The sequence below is a fragment of the Lentinula edodes genome, assembly GCF_021015755.1.
Source record: "Lentinula edodes strain Le(Bin) 0899 ss11 chromosome Unknown C8R40scaffold_26, whole genome shotgun sequence".
Classification (NCBI taxonomy): Eukaryota; Fungi; Basidiomycota; class Agaricomycetes; order Agaricales; family Omphalotaceae; genus Lentinula; species Lentinula edodes.
The window spans coordinates 497166-524504 of record NW_025764332.1 but is presented as its reverse complement, the minus strand read 5'-3'; the positions used below and the strand labels follow the sequence as shown (position 1 = coordinate 524504).

The 27339-nt window shown below is 47.6% G+C and overlaps 1 protein-coding gene across 1 annotated transcript; it reads right to left on the bottom strand.

Annotated features, from left to right (window-relative positions):
• Nucleotides 1-5202: 5202 nt before the first annotated feature.
• C8R40DRAFT_1071033 (uncharacterized protein) lies at nucleotides 5203-6525 on the bottom strand (the record flags this gene model as incomplete). The annotated part of the gene is made up of 5 exons (XM_046226294.1): nucleotides 5203-5587; nucleotides 5647-5757; nucleotides 5810-5917; nucleotides 6088-6318; nucleotides 6464-6525. The coding sequence occupies 5 exons, from the start codon at nucleotides 6523-6525 to the stop codon at nucleotides 5203-5205; spliced, it is 897 nt and encodes a 298-aa protein (XP_046084562.1).
• Nucleotides 6526-27339: the final 20814 nt, after the last annotated feature.

Sequence of the window (27339 nt, the reverse complement as noted above, 5' to 3'; positions counted from 1 at the left end):
TTGGAAGGATCTTTGGCAAGTTCCAAACCAACGATGGAGCTCGGGTCCTTTGGAAGAGCGAGAATGATAGCTTGATGCAAAGCCTCGATATCCATGACGATAGAGGCTCAGAGCATCGGTCCTTCTAGGAAGGTAGCTCGAAGAGACGCAGTGAGTTGTTCGTTAGTAAAGATAGGACGAAAGTTATGAGGGTTCACTTGGGCGTAGCCGATATCCCCCTCTTTTGGGTAGACATCCCAGCGTCTAGTTATCAAATCAGGTTTCTCGCCGAGTTTCCCCGGTCGGAAGCAAATTACCATGTTGAATTGGTGGAGATACTCTGACCAATGGACCTGTCGACGGGTGAGAATTTTGGTAGTAGAAAAATACTCAAGATTTTTGTGATCGGTGACGACGTCCACTGGATTGCTGGAACCTTCCAGGTAATGGCGCCAAGCTTTGAAAGCTTCAAAGATGGCAAGGAGCTCTTTGTCGTGTGTGTCGTAGTTGAGCTCCGCAGCCTGAAGAGTTCTGGAAAGGAAAGCTAAAGGGTGAATTTCACTGTCAACAGTCTGTATGGAGAGGATCGCCACAATGGCGTAATCGGAAGCGTCAGTTTCCATGATAATCGGACGATTGGGTTCCCAGTGAGCGAGAATAGGCACAGAAGTAAAAGCAATTTTGAGCTTTTCGAAGGCCTCTTGACAATTATTGTCCCAGGTCCAGGGAGCACCCTTCCGGGTGAGCCGAGTCATCGGCACAACGATATCACTATAATTATAAATAAAACGACGATAGAAGTTTGCGAAACCCAAAAAGGACTGAATGTCCTTAACCTTCCTAGGGACAGGCCATTTCAGAATGGTCTGTACTTTCTCTTTGGACATGGTCAATCCGTTAGGAGAAAGAATGTAACCCAAGTACTCAACAGTATCCATATTGAACTCGCATTTGTCAGGATTGGCGTAAAGCCGATGTTTCCATAACCGCCGAAGAACTTCCTTGATGTGTTCTTGGTGTTCCTCCGGCGTGTCGGAGTAGATCAGAATATCGTCGAGATAGACGATGACACAAACATCTAGCATGTCAGAGAAAATGTCATTAACAAAACATTGGAAAGCAGCAGGTGTGTTCGTAAGGCCGAACGGCATAACCTTCCATTTGTAAGAGCCGTAGCGGGTCCGAAAGGTGGTTTTCCATTCGTCACCTTCTGCTATTCTGACTAGATGATAAGCGTGAGCGAGGTCCAATTTGGTGTAGATTTTAGCTCGTTTCAGAGTGTCAAGGAGGTCCGAGATCAATGGCAGGGGATAGCAGTCCTTCTTGGTGATGCAGTTGAGACCGCGGAAGTCCACACAAAGCCAAAGTTTCCTGTCCTTCTTGGGAACGAAGAGTACTGGAGCGCCGTGAGGCGAGGAAGATGGGGTGATGGCGCCAGTGGCCAGTTGTTTGTCAATAAAGTCTTTAAGGGCGACTAACTCCTTTTCAGACAAAGGATAAATTCGACCGAGAGGCGGCGAAGCGCCTTCTTCCAAGTCAATCTTCAGGTCGTAAGGTCTGTGTTCAGGAAGTGCGTCTGCAGCAATCTCGTCAAAGACGTCTGCAAACTCAGCATACTCTGCTGGGATAGAATGAGGAAGTGGAGGGACAGTAGGAGCGGTGGAGGAGCGGTCAGCGGCGCGGGCCGCGACCTCTGAGTGGATAGCACGAAGAAGAATAGGTTCCATACCAGCATCCTTGCAAGCCCTATTAAAGACTGCAGCACTGACGAGTGCAATGTTGACCTCAGGAGTTTCCAGTTGAGCAGCGAATTGAGAGACCGTAAGATAAGAGTAGATGGGTTCAAAAGGGAATTTAGACGAAAGGGGCTTGGCCCATAATGTCTGAGAGCAGGAGCGAGAGCGAAGTGAGTCCCCAGGAGGGGTCTCCAGAATTGTTGGTAAAACTGACGGCGAAGGTTCCAGTAGCGGAACAGCGACCTTTGCATCAACGGTGTTGGTGGCAGAAGGCACAGACGTCTGTGGAGAATCAAAGTGTGAAGTGTTACGGAACGTAATGTTTCGAGATGCCCAGTCAATCAACGGATTGTAGCGGGATAAGAAACTGTAACCTAATACTGCTTTACAAGATGAATCTAAATGAGTAACATAAAAGGGCAATAGAAGCAGCTTGCCAGAAGGGAACCGAACGGCGATGTTCACCATATCAGTAATGGGTTTAGAAGATAATGAACCATCAAAAAGACAAAGATTAACAGGAGAGATTTTGGTCGTAGGAATGGAATTTTGAGAAACATAACAAGTATCGATGAAAGAGTCAGTAGAACCAGAATCAACAAGAGTAGGAAATTTGAGAAGAGCAGAGATAGGTTTGGCCGGCGCGGCCGAATTGGATAAAGGAAATTCAGTAGTTAAAGATATTACAAGAGATTGTTCAATGGAAGAAAGAGCGGACACGTTGAGATATAATTCCCCAGGTGAGGTACGAACCTGATCAATGCAGCTCCCATTTCGTACCGGGGAACAAGAGCTGCAGACTAGTTTTCCGATTCCTCTTCAACAACCTCAATGGTTGCTTCGGGGGTTTCTTCAACCTCGGCAGCACGGCCCTTCGACTCTCGGGCCTTACGCTTATTGCAGTCAGCAATCTGATGCTTACCACCGCAGAAGAGACAAAGATTGTTCTTCATCCTTCTTTCCTTCTCGGAGGGAAGGACTTTCCCATCTGCACCAAGATGGTTGAACGCAGGGCGCTGACCGCCGGATTGGCCGGAATTCGAAGAGTTCTGGGGCTTACCATTGTTGTTAGGCTTACCACCAGAGAAGGGTTTAGGCTTCGGCGTGAACGGCACCGAAGAGCCAGATGGCTGAGAGTTGTTTTGCGGGTTAGTAGAACCAGTCTTAAAGTCCGGGGAACCCTTCTTTGGGTTCCGAGCAACAAAAGGCTTACCAGCCTCACGCTTTCTAGTTTCCTCGCGTTTCCAATAATGATTGTCAATACGAAGAACCTCCTGACGATAATCGGCGAGCGTCGCCGGTTCGGGCAAACACGCCATTTCGTCCTTGATGTGTTCAGCTAGGCCTCGTCCATAAGCCCATTTCAGGGCGGCAGAATCCCAGTTGGTGCTAGCAGCCAGGGTGTTGAACCGGATGTTGTACTTCCGGATATTCTCGGTTTCCTTCATCTTCAGATTACCGAGAGAATCTTCGGCCTCGCCTTGGGCGTCATAAACACCGAAATTGTCCTGTAGCTCCTTTACAAGGGCCTTGAAGGACGACGTCCAGGCCGGCAGCAAGTCGAGATCCGGATCGAGGATATCAGGGACAAACCATTCTTTGGCTGACCCACTGAGATAGGAAAGGGTGTAGTTCACTTTCTGTTGGTCGGTGAAATACTTTGGACGGTCATTGAAGACCAGGGCGAGATTGACGAAGAACGTCTTAAGTTTTCAGGGGTCCGAACCGTCGAATACCTCTGGCTCCTTGACCTTGCTCTTAGATTCAGAGTTGTCAGAGGGACGGCTGAGAGCGGTGAGAATGGTACCAAGGGTCTCAATGGAGCCCTTGAACCCCGAGAGGAGTTCCAACATAGCACGTTGCTCATTGGGGATGTCAGGAGAGATAGGAGAACGGGGTCCACCAGGTCCACCAGGACCGCCGGGACCACCAGGACCACCAGGCTCACCACGCGGTAAACCGCCGGAATCGTCATCCAGGTCGTCATGATTGTTGTCGGCGCCCAGATCGTCGGGGTCAACAGGAGGGTCTTGATCATCGTGATCACCAGTGTCCAAATCGAAGTGAGGAGGTGGGTCACGAGGAGATTCTGAAGCAGCACGACGTTGAGGGTGTTTTCCCGTACGACGAGCTATGGCTTGGAGGATGGGAGACTCAATTCGAGTAGTAGACTGGCCCCGAGCCGGAGCGACCACAGGGGGTTGTCCATGGCGAGGAGTCAAGACTTGGACAGGTTGTCCGTCGCTGGTATACAGAGTACTGTATTCGAATTGTTGTTCTTCTTCCATGGCTTCAGGAAGAGTCGACATAGTAGGAACTGTGGCTGGACTGAAACCGCGATTTCGGCAATGTGGTTGACCAATGGCAGAAATAGAGTTGGAAAATGGAGCAAATGATTGGGCTGTGGTGAAGAAAGTATTTTCTTCGGAGTTAGCTCTAGATTGAGCTCGGGTTTTCGGAGGCATAAAAAATGATATGTCAGTACGACGTTAACGGATTGAGTTTAATTATACTGTTAAGATCATGTACACCGTGTAACCGTGCCAGAGGCCACAAGGTGTATAAATACGGGAGGTCGAGTGGGACAGTGGTGAAGTTATTAACAACACCGCCGTTACGCCGTTAGTCCCCGGAGATCGAGAGTATAAAAGGGAGGAGCTGAGTAGCAGCCAAGTCGGAGCGGCGGTAACGCCGGTGACGAGGAGCGAACCAAAGAACGTTTAAGTCCTAAGGTCGAGTAGAACATACTTCAAGGTGTTGAGCCTGAGGACTTAGAGAAGAGCTAAGTTGGGAAGGGAGATCTAAGTTGATAATTAAACTGAGGAACTACAGTAGCGTACAGGCAGTATTTACATCTACGGAACGGCGCCGCGGTGCGGAGCGCCAGACTAACTACTAGGAGCTATACGGGTAGTACCTGCAGGGTAAAGTAAAAGACAATAAGGAGGGACTAGAACGAAAAGGTATGTGTAGCGAGAAAGAACAATAAGAGTGAGATTACAATAAACAGTGGATCTTCGGAGTACCGAGCGGCGGAATGGAGGCCCGAGGCGTGGACTTGACACGAAGCAATGTTACTGAGAGCCTGATTGATGATATCATCTCGGTACTTTTTGCCCACTGCAGACAGCCTTGACGGGGATTTGGTAGGACAAGAACCAGGAATCACAATTGAAGAAGAGTCACTGGGAGTGTATCGGTTGAACGGATGAAAGTGATTGCTTTCAGAGGCTTTGGATCTTAAAGAAACCGACCCATGGGTAGAATTCTTCAATGGAGAAGTATTTGCAGTGGATATACCAGAAACGGAATGAGAAGGGGAAAATGTTGAAGAACGCGGGGGAGGAGGAGACACTCCAAAAGAGCCTTTAAGAGGAGACACAGAGCGTGCAGATTTGGAAGGGAATACGCAGGTGGAGTTTGGCATTTTGGGAAAAGGAATACGCTGCACCATGAGGCTTGCCACCGGAAGAAGCAGCCGTTGATTTCATGGGCGACCAACCATCCATAGGATTAGCAGGCAAATCAGGAGAGGGCGTGCGCAGGGCAGGTACGCTGCGGAATCTTCAGGTAAATCAATGTCCATGTCGTCATAATCTTCAGATGTGTCATGGAGGGGTCGAGGTGGTGCAGTCACAGGGTCGGGGACATCCTCTGGTGGGTAGCACAAATCAAGAGAGCCACTAATGGACTCATCAGCAGAATCCTCGTGCCCTAGTGTGGGAGGCAAAACAATCTTTTTGAACAGTGGATCATCTGAAGCGTAGTAAGTGCAACCGTTGATCACAATGGAAGCCAAGTCCTGAGGAGGAGCCGCATCTATTCCCACAGAGCGAGCAGTAGGAGGCGAGGAATTGGGCACTGCCAATAGACTACAAAGAAAATATGTTGGAATTAAGAGGAAATGAACAGTAAGGAATTGGTCACAAACCGGGCTTTTCCCAAAATGTGCTTAGATTGCACAAAAGGCTTAGGAGACTTGATTGCATGAGTTTCAGAGGAGGGAAGCACAGGAAAGTCGTCATCAGATATGTCGATTGGGCTAAAAACCTAAGATTGACAATAGAAATAGAACAAAAATTGAAAATACGCACCTATAAGATCTTGGCGATGAAGGATGGTGTTGTTCAGGGGTGCCCATGTGAAGGCGGTTAGAATAAAGTCTATCATCCAAAACAGGTACAAATTCCTTGGGTGAAGAACTGAGAAGAAAATTAAACAAAATAAGAATAGACATAAAGAAAGCACAAACATAGGTGATACAGAACGGCAGTGGGAGATTTCACCATTGCCATCTGATGCACAAGGTTCACCACTACTGTAGAAAGGGGATAAGAGGAAGGCAAGGCTTGGGTCATGGGAAGCTACGCACAGAGACTCAAGGGGTAAAGGAGCCCGAGGAGGTGGAGACACAGACCATTCAATATAAGATTCATCACCATCTTCACCTGCAATGGCAGGCAAATCCTTATAAGCATGGGCCTCAAAAGAGTCACCAGCACTGTCAACATCAGAAGCAGTAGTTACACCACCACTCAAAGACTTGGGAACCATGGAATGAGGATTTTTCGAGGTAATACCAATGGTGCGCAAGAGAGATGGACTAGAGAAAATGAGAAATTGACAATCACAAAATGATAGACACAAAGGCAGCGGCAAAGCAAGCGAATCAAAAAGCACAAGTTGATGGGTCAAAAATGCTTAAGTTAAGAGGATCGGAAGGTGCAAGAATATAAGCAATTGGGTACAGGAAAAGTTGAGCAGGTGACACAAGGAAAAGCAAAGTCATAAAGAGCATTTGCAGAAGCATGAAAAGATCGAAAGTATCGGAAATACAGCAACCGGACCAAGCAGCATGCAAGTGGATCACATTTGTATTGAAAGTGACAGCTGGTCATCTACAGAGAAGGGGCGCTGAAGAAGCAGATAAAATATTGAGCAAAAGATAAGCAACAGAGCGAGCAACTATTTGTAATTTAGGCCCCATCTATCTATAGCGCAGAAAAATGGACAAAGATTACAATGCAAGCAAAGCTGGTAAGATATAGTACATTAGAGGTATAAAAAAATACTGACATTGCACTGCAGCGGAAGCCTTGGATAAAATAAGAACAGTTTGCTTGGGCAATGAAACCCACCCCCATCTGTCATGAAGTATGTAGCCCCTATCATTTTCCTTTTCTCACTGTCTCGACGCCCTTACTTGTACGATTACATCACTGTCAAATCCCATTGATTACTGATCCACCTGTTACCCTTCTCCTTCTATGGGCTTCCGCCACCTTCCTGGTTCCTAAACTGTACAGTATTACATTGTCATTTCTCGCAGATCGGATTATGTATATAAAGCCAGTCCCTTACAGCCTGGTCCCTTATCTTGACCTCTCTGTCACTGGGACCAGGTATGTGCTTACTTATTATTACCTATGACTACGATACTCAATATATCTCTGTCATTATCTGGGACCAGCCTGCCTTCGTTCTGCTTAGTCGCTCCGCCTTGTTGTCTTGCCCAGTTGCTCCACCTCACCGCTCCGCTTAGTCATTCCGCTTTCCTGCTTTGTTAGTCGCTCCACCTCTGCCGCTTCGTGACATTAGGTCAAGATCCATTACTGCACTGACAGCCTACCAATAAGGTTGTCCTTGCAGGATCCGCATATATCACGTCTTCTACACCCGCAGATCTTTCTGATCATACTACTACAACAGACTGCTCTGCTCTCCAACACACACTTGACCCCAGAGATCAGCACCACGCCCACAATATCGGTGATAGCTGGTACCACTGTGACTCTCAGCCTTGCCCCCACGCGCTTTCCAATTCAGTTCAGAACCCAACTACTGTAGAAAATATCACCTTCTTGCCAATTCCCCAACCCCAATAACGAGCTTGCCTCGTTTTTGTGTGAAGGAGAAAGAAAGGAATCTAATGGGCACTCCAACCAACCAATCTAATACACAATATGCAAGTTCACTGCTATCAAATTTATTTAATAGCAAGGGGTAGCGTTGGCAAAGGTTCTGCAAAGCTTTGAGAGCTAAGTAAGAAGCTTTGATCAATCAATTTGAATCGTTCTAAGGATTCGATATATTCCTTTGATTAAGGTAGATTCAGCACGATTTGTGCTTTGCTTATATTGATATAGGTATATCAAGAATTGGGGGTTTGAATCAAAGTAAATTAAAACCGAAACACACAGACCCCTGCAGAGGGCTAGAACTATGTGCTGGCACAACTACACAGCGTGATTTGCCCTTAAGACCAACGACTGATCCTAAGTTCGAAGAATACCCAACAACTGGATATACTTCTCGCAGTCACAAGGAGCAGAACACAACGTTCCTATACTCACAAGTGCCGGGCCCGAATGGCTGCTAGCGAAGAGGTTTCAGTCTGGCGGGAGTGTGTCTTTCCTTTTTATGGATTAGCACTGCAACGTCGTCCCAAAATCACTTGTATTCCAGATACATCGGATCGCTATTTATACATACAGAATATAGAGTCGCATAGTACAATTAATTTAATACAATAAACATTCGGAACCGCAAGGAAACTTCTACACTCAGTCAGATACCATTTAATTTGAATCTACATGTCCTTATTTGGTCCATATTGGTTCCAAGATTCTAGTATACCTCCAAACATAGGTAGGTACTTCAATATTCATTTAATTTAATTGTTTTTGGAGGATGACTCAAATGGTGTTCAACTGTCATTGCTGTTCAACACTTACTTCGATCGTTTGTCACCTCGTCCGGAGGCAAATCAGCTCTCCTCGATTCTAATCCTATCAATCTGATTCATCTGGATTAAACTAATTGCTTCTCTCTTTCAATAGACACCCATTGTGCCTATACTCTATCAAGGGAGTTACACATAGTATTCATTTAATTGCATTCTTCAATATTTTCTACGTCAGGACTCTTTGACATTCATTTGATATGTCTTTGGAGCCTCGCAGTACTTCGATCGCTCTTCTAGTCATTTTCCTCAACCATGCAACCTGATTGGTCTATTAGACTAAATTGCAGTCTTTTAGATTAATGCATGATCTCATTCTAGAAGGAGTATTTGATAATTCCTGAGTTCTAGAAAGTCATTTCGAGTCAATCCTCGGCTCATGGTCACTTGAGTAAGTTCTTCCAAACTCCTGCCAGTGTAAGGTCCAATAAGAATACCCTTGGTATGTCACACATGAATGGTCATCCTTCGGATGTAGTCCGAGTCTGGTATAATCCTGCTTGACAAACAGGTAGACTGCTATCCGAAGGTAGTATCGGGGATGGGTAAACTAACCAACTTGTGGTAGTATGGGTATATGGTCCCTTCAACTTATTAGACTGATTCAGTATTGACTTTGACTGTCAATCTGGGTCTCAATTACAGTCCTCTCGATACAAATCTATACGTGAAAATGTCACAATTCACAGCATAGACGTCTAGCCAAAATTTAGGCGTGTCATCCCCCCCAAACTAAAGAATTTGACCGTCCTTGGTCATTCGTAGTTTTGTACAGGGAAAGAATACCCAATCTGTTATTAGATTGATTCGACAAGACTATATCTCCTTTTAATGTAATTCACTGGGTTTGGATCTCTACTTCTCTGTGCTTTCCAATCAATTTGGATGCCCTCAAATGGGTTTCTAGTGCTTATCTTATCCATTTATTCACACGCCTGCTACAAATCATAACAGTTTAGTGCTCAATTTGAATTGAATACTTTTTTGGTATTCGTATCACATTTTGAAATTTTATTTCACAATCTTTTCATCATCTAGTCACAGAACGAGCTTCCATTTCACGGAGAGCTGCTCTGACGTACACACTGAATCAGTGTGTACATTTATTTGGTTTTGGGCATGAGGTTCAACAATTTTTTGTTGAAGTCCGTTTTCTTCCCTTTTACTTTCTTCTCTCATCTCATTAATTCAAAATGGCTTCAACCTCGAGTCAAACTCGAGCTTCAGCCTCTTCCACGCGTTTACCAACCTCTTTATTAGAGGCGCAAGTCCTTTTAGCGAGCACTCAAATCAAGTCTATGCTACCATTGTTTTTCAATAGCCCAGTCTTTCGGCATCTTCAAGCTGGCGATTATCTTCCTCCGCTCTTGAGTCCTCAACATACTCCGGATTACGACGGGTCCAGCACTTTTCCAGCATTCTCTTATCCTCGCGCACTGGTCCCTTTTTGTTTTTCTATTGGGACTTCACGTCCCTTGTCCGTAGCATCAGGCCTGGACTTGTTCTGTTCGGCCCAAATGGCCGTTCGAACGTTACAAGTTTTACTTGAAAATCTAGCTCCAACAGAATCCAAGGGAATATATAACGTTTTTGAGGAGGCGGCACCTTTCTTGGTGCGTCTTTCACTTCCTCTTTCGTTTCTGATTTTCATTTAATACCTCCTTCTTTTTAGCTTTATCTTCACGACTTCTGGATGGGCCGAGCGAATTGTCCCTTGTTTGCGGAACATATCATTCTCACTGCTGAGCACTTGTCTCACAGTCTCCCTGCCTTCTTGAGGGATGATTTAGAGCAGCAATGGGGAATTCCCCCTGAACACCGTTCTCCTGGTTCAGTAAGTACATCTTTTTCTCCCATCCTTTTTATCTTATTAATTGGATTCACAGGGCGTCCTCAATCTTGAACAATTCCCCGCCATTCCCATTCCGTTTTGTTTGCGTTTTCGCGAGGGAAGCGCCATCATGCGTTTGGTGCCTTCCAGGGATCTAGATCCCTTTGCCTCACTACACGGTCAAGGCGTTCTTTCCGAGAATCCATCAACCGTCCCCCCTTCCAATACTTCTGAAACTCTCTTTCCTCCTCTGGTCACTAAAGCACCAGTGGTGCCCCCTAGGGCACTTAGAAGGAATCGTGAGATCGAGGGTCTCAAGGCTGATGCCTCCACGTTTTGTGAGTATTAGTTTGATTTCTCAATTTCATTCTTGTCATAAAGTATGCAGCCCCTATCATTTTCCTCTTCTCACCGTCTCGACGCCTTTACTTGTACGATACATCATCCCATCACTGTCAAACCCCCATCGATTACTGATCCACCTGACCCATCTTCTCTTTCTACCGGCTTCCACCACCTTCCTTGCCCCTGAACTGTACAGTATTACATTGTTGTTTCTTGCAGACCGGATTATGTATATATAGCCAACCCTCCACAGCCTGGTCCCATATATCTCTGTCATTATCTGGGACCAGTTTGCCTCCGCTCCGCTTAGTCGCTCCGCCTCACTGACCTGCTTAGTCACTCCGCCTCACTGCCTTGCTTAGTCACTCCGCTTTCCTGCTCCGCTAGTCACTCCGTCTCTGCCGCTTCGTGACATTAGGTCAAGATCCATTACTCCACTGACAGCCTACCGATAAGGTTGTCCTTGCAGGATCCATAGACACCACGTTGGAGCAGGGGCTCTAGGAGTCTGATATCTAATCTGGTATCTTATCTAGTTCGTGTTGTTATCTATTTGTTCGTAGGAGTACAGTAGCATTCAGTAGGCAGAGACGAGGTCAGAACAATACAATCATCCAGTTCATCTCAGTCATCAGTTCGAGAGCCCAGTCCAACGTCTTCCCCAGTCCCGCCCGATTCTGAAACACCTGCTGCCAGTATAGACTGCTCCGCGCTCCCACACGCACTTGACCCCAGAGACCAAGCTCACGCCCACAACAACGACGATAGTTGGCGCGATTGCCAGTCTCAACCTTGCCCCAACGCCCTTCCCAACTCAATCCGAGAGCCACTCACTGTGAGCAATATAACCTTCCTGCCAATTCCCCAACCCCGATTGCCTACTCCCATCATGTCGACTCCTGTCCCGCCTGCCCCAAATACCTCCACTGAGGATCTCATGGCTCAGCTTATCAGACAAGTAGCTAACCTTGCTACAGCTATGGAGGAACGTTCATCCTCCAAGTCAAGCATGAACAAACCCGAGGTTTTCAAGTGTAAAGATAGTGCTGAGGCGTGTCGCTTCATGGCTCAGTTCCAGAACTGGGCATTGGAACAACCTGATCTCACCAAGAGTCAGGCAAAGCTTATCAAGTCAGCCCTAGGGTTCTTCACTGAAAGTGCGGGTGACTGGGCAACCCCGCATTTGCTACATTTCAATGCGGAACATCCCCCCTTTGGAGGAGATTGGGAAGAGTTCCTGAAAGAGTTTGTTCAACGCTTTGAGTCAGTAGACCCGGGCATGGAAGCTCACAGCGAGATCAAAAATCTCAAGCAAGGTAAAGGTCAGACAGTCGCGGAATTTGCTCAAAAGTTTAAGGATATTGGGGATCGGACTGGAATGTCTGACATTGATTTACGGGAACGCTTCTTCACTGCCCTACTTCCGGAGATCTGACAAAATCTCATCATTGTAAACATCGCCCAAGGACTTGCTCCAACTCTGAAGGAGGCAATCAAACGAGCCATATCAGTGGACATCTACATGCACGACCCCAGCATGACTGGCCGAAACTCTGGACACGCTCCCACACATACCGCTCATACTACTCCTGCTGACCCCCACGCTATGGACATTGATGCAACCCACACTAGTAATGGGAATACTAGGGAGGCATTCCTAGCTCACATGCGAGGATGATGCTTCAGCTGTGGTGCCCAAGGTCATGTCAAGCAAAACTGCCCACACCAAGAAACCACCTGCCATTACTGCGGACGCCGAGGACATCTGGAAGCAGTCTGCCAAGACAAGTTTATGAGACTCGGACAAGACCGAGGCCGATGCCAGCAGATATGCGCTATGGGACCCGCGCCATTCTCTCTGTTCCCAAATGAATCCATCCAGATTGCTTCCTCGACCCCAACATCTGCTCCTGCTACTGTACCTGCTACTCCGAGTCCCCCTAACCAGGACTTTTCTAACCAGATTGGTCAAATAAGGGAATTACTTGATCGTGCTAATGCTATGTCCTCCTCGTCCTCTGGCTTTCAACAGGGTTTTTAAAGAGGGTACCCGCCTCGGCTGCACCAAGAGTACCCCGTAATCAGTTTGTTATGTTCGCTACTTCTTTGTATGACTCGCACCCATCATGTGCAATATCGTTGATCCGGGAATTAAACTCCATTTCCCCACACTTCTGAATTCATGCGAGACTAAGAGGAAGGAATCATAGTATAACAACTGCAGCCATGGTAGATTGTGGAGCTACCGCCCTGTTTTTAAACCAAGACTTTGCCACTGTCAAGTCCATGCCTTGGGCCTCCATTCCACCGCCCGGTACTCCGAAGATCCACTCTTTATTGTAATCTCTTCTTATTGTTCTTTCTTGCTACACATACCCTTTCGTTCTAGTCTCTTCTTATTGTCTTTTACTCTACCCTGCAGGTACTACCCGTATAGCTCCTAGTAGTTAGTCTGGCGCTCCGCACCGCGGCGCCGTTCCGTAGATGTAAATACTGCCTGTACGCTACTGTAGTTCCTCAGTTTAATTATCAACTTAGATCTCCCTTCCCAACTTAGCTCTTCTCTAAGTCTTCAGGCTCAACACCTTGAAGTATGTTCTACTCGACCTTAGGACTTAAACGTTCTTTGGTTCGCTCCTCGTCACCGGCGTTACCGCCGCTCCGACTTGGCTGCTACTCAGCTCCTCCCTTTTATACTCTCGATCTCCGGGGACTAACGGCGTAACGGCGGTGTTGTTAATAACTTCACCACTGTCCCACTCGACCTCCCGTATTTATACACCTTGTGGCCTCTGGCACGGTTACACGGTGTACATGATCTTAACAGTATAATTAAACTCAATCCGTTAACGTCGTACTGACATATCATTTTTTATGCCTCCGAAAACCCGAGCTCAATCTAGAGCTAACTCCGAAGAAAATACTTTCTTCACCACAGCCCAATCATTTGCTCCATTTTCCAACTCTATTTCTGCCATTGGTCAACCACATTGCCGAAATCGCGGTTTCAGTCCAGCCACAGTTCCTACTATGTCGACTCTTCCTGAAGCCATGGAAGAAGAACAACAATTCGAATACAGTACTCTGTATACCAGCGACGGACAACCTGTCCAAGTCTTGACTCCTCGCCATGGACAACCCCCTGTGGTCGCTCCGGCTCGGGGCCAGTCTACTACTCGAATTGAGTCTCCCATCCTCCAAGCCATAGCTCGTCGTACGGGAAAACACCCTCAACGTCGTGCTGCTTCAGAATCTCCTCGTGACCCACCTCCTCACTTCGATTTGGACACTGGTGATCACGATGATCAAGACCCTCCTGTTGACCCCGACGATCTGGGCGCCGACAACAATCATGACGACCTGGATGACGATTCCGGCGGTTTACCGCGTGGTGAGCCTGGTGGTCCTGGTGGTCCCGGCGGTCCTGGTGGACCTGGTGGACCCCGTTCTCCTATCTCTCCTGACATCCCCAATGAGCAACGTGCTATGTTGGAACTCCTCTCGGGGTTCAAGGGCTCCATTGAGACCCTTGGTACCATTCTCACCGCTCTCAGCCGTCCCTCTGACAACTCTGAATCTAAGAGCAAGGTCAAGGAGCCAGAGGTATTCGACGGTTCGGACCCCTGAAAACTTAAGACGTTCTTCGTCAATCTCGCCCTGGTCTTCAATGACCGTCCAAAGTATTTCACCGACCAACAGAAAGTGAACTACACCCTTTCCTATCTCAGTGGGTCAGCCAAAGAATGGTTTGTCCCTGATATCCTCGATCCGGATCTCGACTTGCTGCCGGCCTGGACGTCGTCCTTCAAGGCCCTTGTAAAGGAGCTACAGGACAATTTCGGTGTTTATGACGCCCAAGGCGAGGCCGAAGATTCTCTCGGTAATCTGAAGATGAAGGAAACCGAGAATATCCGGAAGTACAACATCCGGTTCAACACCCTGGCTGCTAGCACCAACTGGGATTCTGCCGCCCTGAAATGGGCTTATGGACGAGGCCTAGCTGAACACATCAAGGACGAAATGGCGTGTTTGCCCGAACCGGCGACGCTCGCCGATTATCGTCAGGAGGTTCTTCGTATTGACAATCATTATTGGAAACGCGAGGAAACTAGAAAGCGTGAGGCTGGTAAGCCTTTTGTTGCTCGGAACCCAAAGAAGGGTTCCCCGGACTTTAAGACTGGTTCTACTAACCCGCAAAACAACTCTCAGCCATCTGGCTCTTCGGTGCCGTTCACGCCGAAGCCTAAACCCTTCTCTGGTGGTAAGCCTAACAACAATGGTAAGCCCCAGAACTCTTCGAATTCCGGCCAATCCGGCGGTCAGCGCCCTGCGTTCAACCATCTTGGTGCAGATGGGAAAGTCCTTCCCTCCGAGAAGGAAAGAAGGATGAAGAACAATCTTTGTCTCTTCTGCGGTGGTAAGCATCAGATTGCTGACTGCAATAAGCGTAAGGCCCGAGAGTCGAAGGGCCGTGCTGCCGAGGTTGAAGAAACCCCCGAAGCAACCATTGAGGTTGTTGAAGAGGAATCGGAAAACTAGTCTGCAGCTCTTGTTCCCCGGTACGAAATGGGAGCTGCATTGATCAGGTTCGTACCTCACCTGGGGAATTATATCTCAACGTGTCCGCTCTTTCTTCCATTGAACAATCTCTTGTAATATCTTTAACTACTGAATTTCCTTTATCCAATTCGGCCGCGCCGGCCAAACCTATCTCTGCTCTTCTCAAATTTCCTACTCTTGTTGATTCTGGTTCTACTGACTCTTTCATCGATACTTGTTATGTTTCTCAAAATTCCATTCCTACGACCAAAATCTCTCCTGTTAATCTTTGTCTTTTTGATGGTTCATTATCTTCTAAACCCATTACTGATATGGTGAACATCGCCGTTCGGTTCCCTTCTGGCAAGCTGCTTCTATTGCCCTTTTATGTTACTCATTTAGATTCATCTTGTAAAGCAGTATTAGGTTACAGTTTCTTATCCCGCTACAATCCGTTGATTGACTGGGCATCTCGAAACATTACGTTCCGTAACACTTCACACTTTGATTCTCCACAGACGTCTGTGCCTTCTGCCACCAACACCGTTGATGCAAAGGTCGCTGTTCCGCTACTGGAACCTTCGCCGTCAGTTTTACCAACAATTCTGGAGACCCCTCCTGGGGACTCACTTCGCTCTCGCTCCTGCTCTCAGACATTATGGGCCAAGCCCCTTTCGTCTAAATTCCCTTTTGAACCCATCTACTCTTATCTTACGGTCTCTCAATTCGCTGCTCAACTGGAAACTCCTGAGGTCAACATTGCACTCGTCAGTGCTGCAGTCTTTAATAGGGCTTGCAAGGATGCTGGTATGGAACCTATTCTTCTTCGTGCTATCCACTCAGAGGTCGCGGCCCGCGCCGCTGACCGCTCCTCCACCGCTCCTACTGTCCCTCCACTTCCTCATTCTATCCCAGCAGAGTATGCTGAGTTTGCAGACGTCTTTGACGAGATTGCTGCAGACGCACTTCCTGAACACAGACCTTACGACCTGAAGATTGACTTGGAAGAAGGCGCTTCGCCGCCTCTCGGTCGAATTTATCCTTTGTCTGAAAAGGAGTTAGTCGCCCTTAAAGACTTTATTGACAAACAACTGGCCACTGGCGCCATCACCCCATCTTCCTCGCCTCACGGCGCTCCAGTACTCTTCGTTCCCAAGAAGGACAGGAAACTTTGGCTTTGTGTGGACTTCCGCGGTCTCAACTGCATCACCAAGAAGGACTGCTATCCCCTGCCATTGATCTCGGACCTCCTTGACACTCTGAAACGAGCTAAAATCTACACCAAATTGGACCTCGCTCACGCTTATCATCTAGTCAGAATAGCAGAAGGTGACGAATGGAAAACCACCTTTCGGACCCGCTACGGCTCTTACAAATGGAAGGTTATGCCGTTCGGCCTTACGAACACACCTGCTGCTTTCCAATGTTTTGTTAATGACATTTTCTCTGACATGCTAGATGTTTGTGTCATCGTCTATCTCGACGATATTCTGATCTACTCCGACACGCCGGAGGAACACCAAGAACACATCAAGGAAGTTCTTCGGCGGTTATGGAAACATCGGCTTTACGCCAATCCTGACAAATGCGAGTTCAATATGGATACTGTTGAGTACTTGGGTTACATTCTTTCTCCTAACGGATTGACCATGTCCAAAGAGAAAGTACAGACCATTCTGAAATGGCCTGTCCCTAGGAAGGTTAAGGACATTCAGTCCTTTTTGGGTTTCGCAAACTTCTATCGTCGTTTTATTTATAATTATAGTGATATCGTTGTGCCGATGACTCGGCTCACCCGGAAGGGTGCTCCCTGGACCTGGGACAATAATTGTCAAGAGGCCTTCGAAAAGCTCAAAATTGCTTTTACTTCTGTGCCTATTCTCGCTCACTGGGAACCCAATCGTCCGATTATCATGGAAACTGACGCTTCCGATTACGCCATTGTGGCGATCCTCTCCATACAGACTGTTGACAGTGAAATTCACCCTTTAGCTTTCCTTTCCAGAACTCTTCAGGCTGCGGAGCTCAACTACGACACACACGACAAAGAGCTCCTTGCCATCTTTGAAGCTTTCAAAGCTTGGCGCCATTACCTGGAAGGTTCCAGCAATCCGGTGGACGTCGTCACCGATCACAAAAATCTTGAGTATTTTTCTACTACCAAAATTCTCACCCGTCGACAGGTCCATTGGTCAGAGTATCTCCACCAATTCAACATGGTAATTTGCTTCCGACCGGGGAAACTCGGCGAGAAACCTGATTTGATAACTAGACGCTGGGATGTCTACCCAAAAGAGGGGGATATCGGCTACGCCCAAGTGAACCCTCATAACTTTCGTCCTATCTTTACTAACGAACAACTCACTGCGTCTCTTCGAGCTACCTTCCTAGAAGGACCGATGCTCTGAGCCTCTATCGTCATGGATATCGAGGCTTTGCATCAAGCTATCATTCTCGCTCTTCCAAAGGACCCGAGCTCCATCGTTGGTTTGGAACTTGCCAAAGATCCTTCCAATGAACGTTGGAGCTTAGATAGTGACGGGTTACTACGCCTTGATGTCCGTATTTATGTTCCAAATCACAGCGACCTTCGCCTTCAAGTCCTTCGCTATTTCCATGATCATCCACTCTCCGGCCATTTCGGCCAGAACCGCACTCTAGAAGCTGTACATCGTCAATACACCTGGCCTAAGGTCAGAAATTTCGTTCGTGACTACGTCACTTCCTGCACTATCTGTGGTTGCAATAAGTCCCGCCGTCATCGGCCTTACGGCTTGTTGAAACCTCTGCCGGTTCCGGTCCGACCATGGGATTCCATCTCCATGGACTTCATTGAGCAACTGCCAATGTCGAATGGTTATACAGCTATTCTAGTCGTTGTGGATCGATCTTCCAAGCAAGCTATTTTTATTCCTACTTTCGACACCATCACTTCTGAACAACTAGCTGAGCTTTTTGTTATTCACGTTTTCTCTAAGCATGGTGTTCCTAATCATGTTACTTCTGATCGTGGTTCCGAATTTGTTTCGGTGTTTTTCCGGGCTCTCGGTAAAGCACTCTCCATGGAACTTCATTATACCTCTGGATATCATCCGGAAGCCAATGGGCAGACTGAGCGTGTCAATCAGACTCTCGAGCAGTATATCAGGATCTATTGCTCCTATCAACAAGATGACTGGTCGCCTTTACTTCCGATCGCCGAGTTCGCCTATAACAACGCTCCCAATGCTTCCACTAGTATTACTCCATTCTTCACTAACAAAGGATACCACCCAAACATCACCGTTCGGCCCGAGGTCAATATGAAGTCTGATCTAGCTAGAGACTTCGTCGTCAACCTCGATGAACTCCACGTTTTCCTTCGAGAGGAAATCCTTCTAGCTCAATCCCGTTACAAGGAACAAGCTGACAGGAAAAGAATCTCGCATCCGGAGTTCCCGATTGGCTCTGAAGTATTTGTTCTTGCTAAGCATGTTTGCTCTACTCGTCCTACTGAAAAATTCTCTGAAAAATATCTTGGTCCTTTCAAGGTCATCAGTCGACCTGGTACTTTGTCTTACGAGCTCAAGCTCCCGGATTATCTTTGCCGAATTCACCCGGTCTTCCACGTCTCACAGCTGGAGCCAGTTACGCCGAATCCTTTCCCGATGACACGCCTAAATTTTGGCTAGACGTCTATGCTGTGAATTGTGACATTTTCACGTATAGATTTGTATCAAGAGGACTGTAATTGAGACCCAGATTGACAGTCAAAGTCGATACTGAATCAGTCTCATAAGTTGAAGGGACCATATACCCATACTACCACAAGTTGGTCAGTTTACCCATCCCCGATACTACCTACAGATAGCAGTCTACCTGTTCGTCAAGCAGGATTATACCAGACTCGGACTACATCTGAAGGATGACCATTCACGTATGACATACCAAGGGTATTCTTATTGGACCGTACACTGGCAGGAGTTTGGAAGAACTTACTCAAGTGACCATGAACCGAGGATTGACTCGAAATGATTTTCTAGAACTCAGGAATTATCAAATACTCCTTCTAGAATGAGATCATGCATTAATCTAAAAGACTGCAATTTAGTCTAATAGACCAATCAGGTTGCATGGTTGAGGAAAATGACTAGAAGAGCGATCGAAGTACTGCGAGGCTCCAAAGACATATCAAATGAATGTCAAAGAGTCCTGACGTAGAAAATATTGAAGAATGCAATTAAATGAATACTATGTGTAACTCCCTTGATAGAGTATAGGCACAATGGGTGTCTGTTGAAAGAGAGAAGCAATTAGTTTAATCCAGATGAATCAGATTGATAGGATTAGAATCGAGGAGAGCTGATTTGCCTCCGGACGAGGTGACAAACGATCGAAGTAAGTGTTGAACAGCAATGACAGTTGAACACCATTTGAGTCATCCTCCAAAAACAATTAAATTAAATGAATATTGAAGTACCTACCTATGTTTGGAGGTATACTAGAATCTTGGAACTAATATGGACCAAATAAGGACATGTAGATTCAAATTAAATGGTATCTGACTGAGTGTAGAAGTTTCCTTGCGGTTCCGAACGTTTATTGTATTAAATTAATTGTACTATGCGACTCTATATTCTGTATGTATAAATAGCGATCCGATGTATCTGGAATACAAGTGATTTTGGGACGACGTTGCAGTGCTAATCCATAAAAAGGAAAGACACACTCCCGCCAGACTGAAACCTCTTCGCTAGCAGCCATTCGGGCCCGGCACTTGTGAGTATAGGAACATTGTGTTCTGCTCCTTGTGACTGCGAGAAGTATATCCAGTTGTTGGATATTCTTCAAACTTAGGATCAGTCGTTGGTCTTAAGGGCAAATCACACTGTGTGGTTGTGCCAGCACATAGTTCTAGCCCTCCGTAGGGGTCTGTGTGTTTCGGTTTTAATTTACTTTGATTCGAACCCCAATTCTTGATATACCCAAATCAATACAAACCAAAGCACAAATAGTGCTGAATCTACCTTGATCAAAGGAATATATCGAATCCTTATGATTCAAATTGATTGATCAAAGCTTCGTACTTAGCTCTCAAAGCTTTGCGGAACCTTTGCCAACGCTACCCCTTGCTATTAAATAAATTTGATAGCAGTGAACTCGCATATTGTGTATTAGATTGGTTGGTTGGAGTGCCCATTAGATTCCTTCCTTTCTCTTTCACACAAAAACGAGGCAAGCTCGTTACCGAATCGTACTCAATCTCCTCCACCTCCAATTGAAGTTGATGGTGAAGAGGAGTACAACGTTGCCAAAATCCTTGATTCCAAGCTGGACAGAAGGTATAAACATTGTCCCCTATGTTACTATATTTGGTGGGCCGGTTACGAAGGTACCGACGATGAATTCTCTTGGGTAGCTGCTGATGAACCACATGCTGACGAACTGGTACCCGCATTCCACGCTTGATACCCTTTGAAACCTGGACCTTGATCACAAAAAATCACTTTGTTCCTTTCCCCGTTTCCGCCGCGCTCCGCCGAAGTTTACTTTGTGCGTCTAGAGGGTAAACACGATGATAGCAAATTGAGTGTTTATCTCCTTCTCTTAATTGTTTATTCTAGTCTTCAATTCACTGTTCACTTATTTCTCATTTACACTTAAACTACTTATACTTCCAAACTAATTACTTCTTACGCCGCTTCGCGGCCCATTTGCTTTCCGATTTCAAAATCACGTTAACATTTTTTTATATACAAAGCAAGATAAAAGATTATAGGTAGGAAGGAACAAGAAAGCAAGAAAGAGTACAAGAAAGGGCCGACGGGGCCGAAGTCCGATGTCCGTTGTCCGTATACTATGCTACTCCTTCCTCTCCTTTCCTTTCTCCGTCGGCGCCGTCTCCTCCTCTTCTTCCTCTCCATCCTTCTCCACTTCCCTTGCTTCCTCCTCATCGCTATCCACAACTCTGCGCCTTTTCCTCGATAAGCCCAACGGCCCAGCTTCCGGCATCTCCGGGGGTGACCTCCTCCTCCTCGCGGCATCGGTGATCAACCAATCCAACTTCCGGTTGAAGTGTCGATGGTAGGTGTTGGCCTTTACCTGACCATCTCGTAGTTGCCGGTTATCGGCGAGTAGCTGAGCTACCTGGCTCTCAAGGACCACCAGGCGCTCGCCGGTCGGATTTGACCCCCCTTCCCGTTTCACCGTCGATGGCCTTCCGGAGTACGAGCACTGAACTTTGGTGTCGTGACAGGGTTTGCAAATTATCGAGCTTCTCTTACCAGCCTGCATCTGGCAAGAGATTTTCTTCGTCCTGCATTGTTTGCAGGGCTCCTTGTCATTGTCGTCGTCATCGCCATCGTCGCCGTCGTTGTCGTTGCCATCGTCGCCATCGTCCGGGTCTTTGTCAACAGGCTAATAGGAAGAAGTTAAACAAGCTACCTAGTTATAGGAATGGGTGACGTACCTGGGCCTTAGCCTTTCCCTTCCCTTTACTCTTTATCTTCGAGATCTCCACCACGGGCCTCCTCGGCGAGGCGGACACTTCACTGGGGGAAGTACCCCTCTGACTTCTAGCTGTCGCCGCAGTGGCCAACAGCCTCCTTCGCTCCTCCAACTCTCGCGCGGCCACTTCCTCTCGCCTCCGCGCCTCTTCTGCGGCCTTCTTGGCAGCTTCCTCCTCGGCCTTCTTCTTCGCCGCCGCCGCCACTTTCCTTGCCTTCATCCTGCGGACCTTCTCCTCTGCCCGCCGGATGGCCTCATCATCATCCTCTTCCAACTCCTCCTCGTCGTCGTCTACAGGGTCGGCAGGTGGCGGATTCATTGTTCGGGACCTCGAAGGTCCGGTGGTAGCAGAAGAAGTAATGGTGGTGGTGGTGGTACGGCTAGCAGACATGTTCAACTTAGAAGTTTGAGGGACTTAGGCCCTTATCGGCAAAACTCTGGGCCTTTTATACGGCAAAACTGCGCACGGACCAGTGAAAATTCTCCTTTGAATTGTACTCGGTTTACAGTGAACCAACGAAATTTTCCTGATGACTAAAAGGATAATTGCCGATGCTAACGGGATATAAAATTTTCTCTCTGGTGACTAATAGTATTGCCCAACACTAACGGCTTTCGAGGGCTCAAGCCTAAGAGGGGGATACTGTCAAGTCCATGCCTCGGGCCTCCATTCCGCCGCCTGGTACTCCGAAGATCCACTCTTTATTGTAATCTCTTCTTATTGTTCTTTCTCGCTACACATACCCTTTCGTCCTAGTCTCTTCTTATTGTCTTTTACTCTACCCTGCAGGTACTACTCGTATAGCTCCTAGTAGTTAGTCTGGCGCTCCTGTAAGACCTGGGTCAAAATGGGTCTTAGGGTAGGTTTGGTATATGAAGTTTTATGTTGTAGCGTGCTAGGAGCAGGCTGGAGCTCGAAGGGAGCTACGAGAACCGCGACCGAGGACGGGAATGACCTAGTAGTGCCTGGAACGACGAGATGATGACCCTTGAGGGGGTTCCTAGGAGGTCCAGGGAGGTCCCTAAGGCGTAGGGAGGTTAAGGAAGAGTGCGGGACCGTACGGTATTGCGTAGTAGGAGTTGTACTCGCTAGAACGTCAATATAGGATCGAGTAGGTCGTATATGCAACTGGGTCTCGAGAGTGTAAGCTCCCGAGAAGGGATATGTCAGGGAGGGTAGGTCCCTGGGGGCTGAGCTTGAGGATGGACGTCCTCGAGTGTGGGAGGTGGTAACGGAGAAGCAATACGTAGTCCGACGTGAGGGGTAGCTTCGACGTTACCTAGATCGAGGTCCCGAAGCTTACGAAGTAGCTAGGGAGCTCTGGGAGATTTGGGGAAGGGTAGCTTACCAAGGCGGGTAGGCGTTGGGGAGCTTTAGTAATGTTCGAGGGAGCTCGGGGACTCACTCGGAAGGCTTAGACTCGAAGTGAAAGCGTATATTCGATCGTATAGATGATCAGAGAGACAATAGACAGAAGTAGAGAGAAACAGAGGTAAAGAAACAGAGAGTAAAGAGAAATCCGTATGGTTAGCAGGTACAAAGGGACAGGGACTGGACCTATGCAAAAGGGTGTGTGTTCAAAATATACCAAGCTGGCGCTTGGGGACGTTGCGGAGCTACTTAAATAGGTACGGGAAGTGAACAAGGGAACATCAGAACCTAGGGAGCATGAGGCAGATAATCGAGAGAGACAGGCGATCGAGATTGGTACTTAATGGGGCTGGTGTCGGAGGGCTTCATACGCGTGTCGGAATGGTTGTCCGGACGTTTTCAGGGGGTGGTGGTACTGTCTTGGGGAGGTGCGTACTGCCTCAGGGATGTCCTGGGGAGGTGCAAGGAGAGTCGGGAATGTGAGAACGTGTGGGCTGATGCTGGGGCTGGTCTGGTTATGGTCAGGGCATGACAGCTCCGCACTGTTGCGCCGTTCCGTAGATATAAATACTGCCTGTACGCTACTGTAGTTCCTCAGTTTAATTATCAACTTAGATCGACTTAGATTCCCTCTTTAACTCTGTGCCCTTCTAAGTCTTCAGGCTCATCGCCTTGAAGCACGTTCTACTCGACCTTAGGACTTGAATGTCCTCTGGTTCGCTCCTCGTCATCGGCGATACCGCCGCTCCGACTTGGCTGCTACTTAGCTCCTCTCTCTATACTCTCAATCTCCGGGGACTAACGGCGTAACGGCGGTGTTGTTAATAACTTCACTACTGTCCCACTCGTCTTCCGCACTTAGATACCTTGTGGCCCTGGCACGGTTACACGGTGTACATGATCTTAACAGCCACCCGGAACCATGTAAGATGTGCACCCCTTCATAAACCAATTGACATTTTTAATATCAATGGAACACCTAACCAAGCTGGACGGATAACCCATTTTGCACGCCTAGCACACATAGTGGATAGTCAAGAATGATGGATGGACTTTCTGATCACCAACCTAGGAGGTGAAGATGTTATCCTTGGACTTCCCTGGCTACGAAAGGTAAATCCGGAGATCGAAGCACGATCTATACCTATGACCGGAGAAGTGTGAATTTGAACAACAGCAGATTGAATATCTAGGCCTCATTATATTGGAAGGGGAGGTGAGAATGGACCTGGTAAAGGTAGCTGCAGTTTGTGACTGGCCAGCCCCCACTAACCTTTGAGAGCTAGAGGGTTCCTTGGATTTGCTAACTTCTACCGACACTTTATCCGGAACTTCGCAAGGATAGCCAGGCCCCTGAACAACCTCACTCGGAAAGACATATCCTTCACCTGGATGGACACTCAGCAACAAGCATCTGATACCCTCCGAGAGGCCTTCATCTCTGCACTCATCTTAGCCCTATGGACACTGGACAGACCAACCCAAATCAAGGTAGACGCTTCAGGCTTTGCTACTGGCGGTGCCCTCATGCAGAAGCAAGATGATGGCCAATGGCATCCTGTCACCTTTAGATCAGCCTCTATGCAACCAGCAGAATGAAACTATGAGATCTATGACTGGGAAATGCTAGCCATCATAGAAGCGTTGAAGGACTGGAGGAACTTCCTAGAGGGACTACCCCAGCCATTCGACATCATCACTGATCACTCCAACCTCAAATTCTGGTGCACAGCTCAAGACCACCGCCAAGCTTGCTGGGCTCTATACCTTTCATGGTTTGACTTCCACATGATCCACCGCCCTGGTAGAATAAACACTCAGGCTGATGCTCTTTCCCATATGGCAGCTCACCAGGTACTAGACAATGAGGATAATCGACAGCAGACGGTCCTTAAGCCCATCACTTCACCAAAATTGCAGCCTCTATTCTATGGAACCCCTTAGAGGATCGCATCCGGAAAGCCTCACAGCGAGAAGCACAGGTACTGGAAGGTCTTAAAACAGTCAAAGAGCATAGACTACAATGCTTGGCCAATGGAATTGCTGAATGGGAGGAGGACAACGGTCTGGTCTACTACCGAGGACGAGTGTACGTGCCAGCAGACAATGATCTGCGCACCGAAGTACTACATCAATGTCATGACCATCCCACCGCTGGATACCCTGGGCTCCACAGAACACTCGATCTAGTTAGCACCCACTTCTGGTGGCCAACACTGCGCTCCTTCATGGAAAAGTATGTAAAGGGATGTGAGACGTGCACATGCAAAAAGATCCAAAGGCACCCACGAGCTGTAACTCAACTACTGGACGTACCCTTGGGTCTATGGGAAGAGGTAGGGGTGGACCTGATAACGCAATTACCTAACTCCTAAGGATACGACGCAGTCCTAGCCTGCACGGACCTCTATGGGAAACAAATTCATGCCCTCCCATGTACCAGCTCCATCACTGCAGAAGGGGTTGCTGACATCTACTACAAGGAAATCTTCTGTCTTCATGGGCTCCCTCTTCACTTTAAGTTGGACCGCGGGCCTCAGTTTGCAGCCAAACTCATGTGATCCCTACTTGCTAGACTGGGAATAAAATCAGATCTTACTTCTGGGTACCGTCCTCAGTCTAATGGTCAAACTAAATGCACCAACCAAGAAGTAGAAAAATACATTCGACTCTACGTAGATCGTCGGCAGGATGACTGGGCAGAGCACCTTCCAATGGCTGAGTTTGTAATCAACTCGTGAACCCATTCTGTATTAGGCATGTCCCCATTCGAGCTAACCTATGGATACCTCCCCTTGTTCAACATCCCAGTTGGACAACGCAGCGGGATCCCAGCTGTAGATGATCGCATACAGATACTCCGAGAAGCCCGACAGGATGCAGAGGCCGCCTTGCACTTAGGGAAAAAGCAGCAAAAAGAGGGATATGAACGAGGAAAACGAAAAGCTCACCAGTTCAAAGTCAGAGATTTTGTCTGGCTCAGCGCAGAAGACATCAACCTCCAACTATCCAGTGAGAAGCTAGGAGATTGGCAGCTTGGACCCTACCGAATCTTGGAGAAAATCGGACCCTTGGATTACTGCCTTGATGTGAGGCCCCGGCACAGAAGCCTGCTCTGGTCTTACCCAGACTGGGCCTAAGCGAACGCAGTAGCTGCCTAGGCTGTATGAGGAGGTATGGGATAGTGCCGATACTGGTGAGGGGAGCCTAACCAGGGGTAGTTGTGGAGCTTGGGTAGACCTAATAGAGGGTCCTAGAGGTGTAGAATGTAACGCGTAACCACCGCTTTGATGTGGAGGGGAGGTGTAGCTGATACGAGTGGGAAGCTGTGGGGAGCTTAGGAAGCAATGAAGCGGAATTGGGAACCTAATGAGAGGTTCCAAAGGATGAAGGACAAATTGTAGAGCCTCGACGTAGATGGTGAGTCGAAGTAGAGGCGTAGACAATACGAGGATTGACAGAAAGAGGCCAGAGATGGGAAACAGAGAGGAGAAATAGAGTTGAGGTGAGACAGAGATAAAGGAAACAGATAATGAGGAAATATATGACAGTTGAGACATGTCAGGCCTTGTTAGCAAGTACTAGTAGACTGTACTAAAGGGACCAAGCCAGGTAGGAAGAGTTTCCAGGTAAGATTTGACAATAACACGCTGGGGAGCTCCAAGGGGAGTCCCCAGCCTATATACTGTACATGAGGCTGTCAGGTACATATGTCATGTGGCTACTGGAGTGACAGGTAATATGTACAGTAAAGATCGTAAGGATGGTGCATAGAATATCGGAAACATGTATAAGTGATGAACTGGAGCTCTGGAAAGGAAAGGGAAAGGTCCGGAGAAGCAAGGCATGACACTTGACCTCCCTATCTCCCTCGACCGCATTCACCCTGTGTTCCATGTCGACAAACTCTACCCCTGGAAAGGTAATGCTATCAATGGAGAAATACCAACACCACCAGAGCCGGTCTACCTAGAGGATGAAGACGAACCGGAATATGAAGTAGAGGAAATCCTGGATAGTCGGGTCCGGTGGAAGAGGTTGGAATACCTGGTTAAGTGGAAGGGTTACAACACAGGGCATAACTCCTGGGAGCCAGCGCCCAACCTCAGCTGTGCTCCAAAAATTGTTTGGGCCTTCCACAAGAAACACCCCACAGCAGCAAAAGCTTGACCATCGAGGGCAATGGTCGTAAGAAGGGGGGTAATGTCATGAAGTATGTAGCCCCTATCATTTTCCTTTTCTCACCGTCTCAACGCCCTTACTTGTACAATTACATCACTGTCAAATCCCATTGATTACTGATCCACCT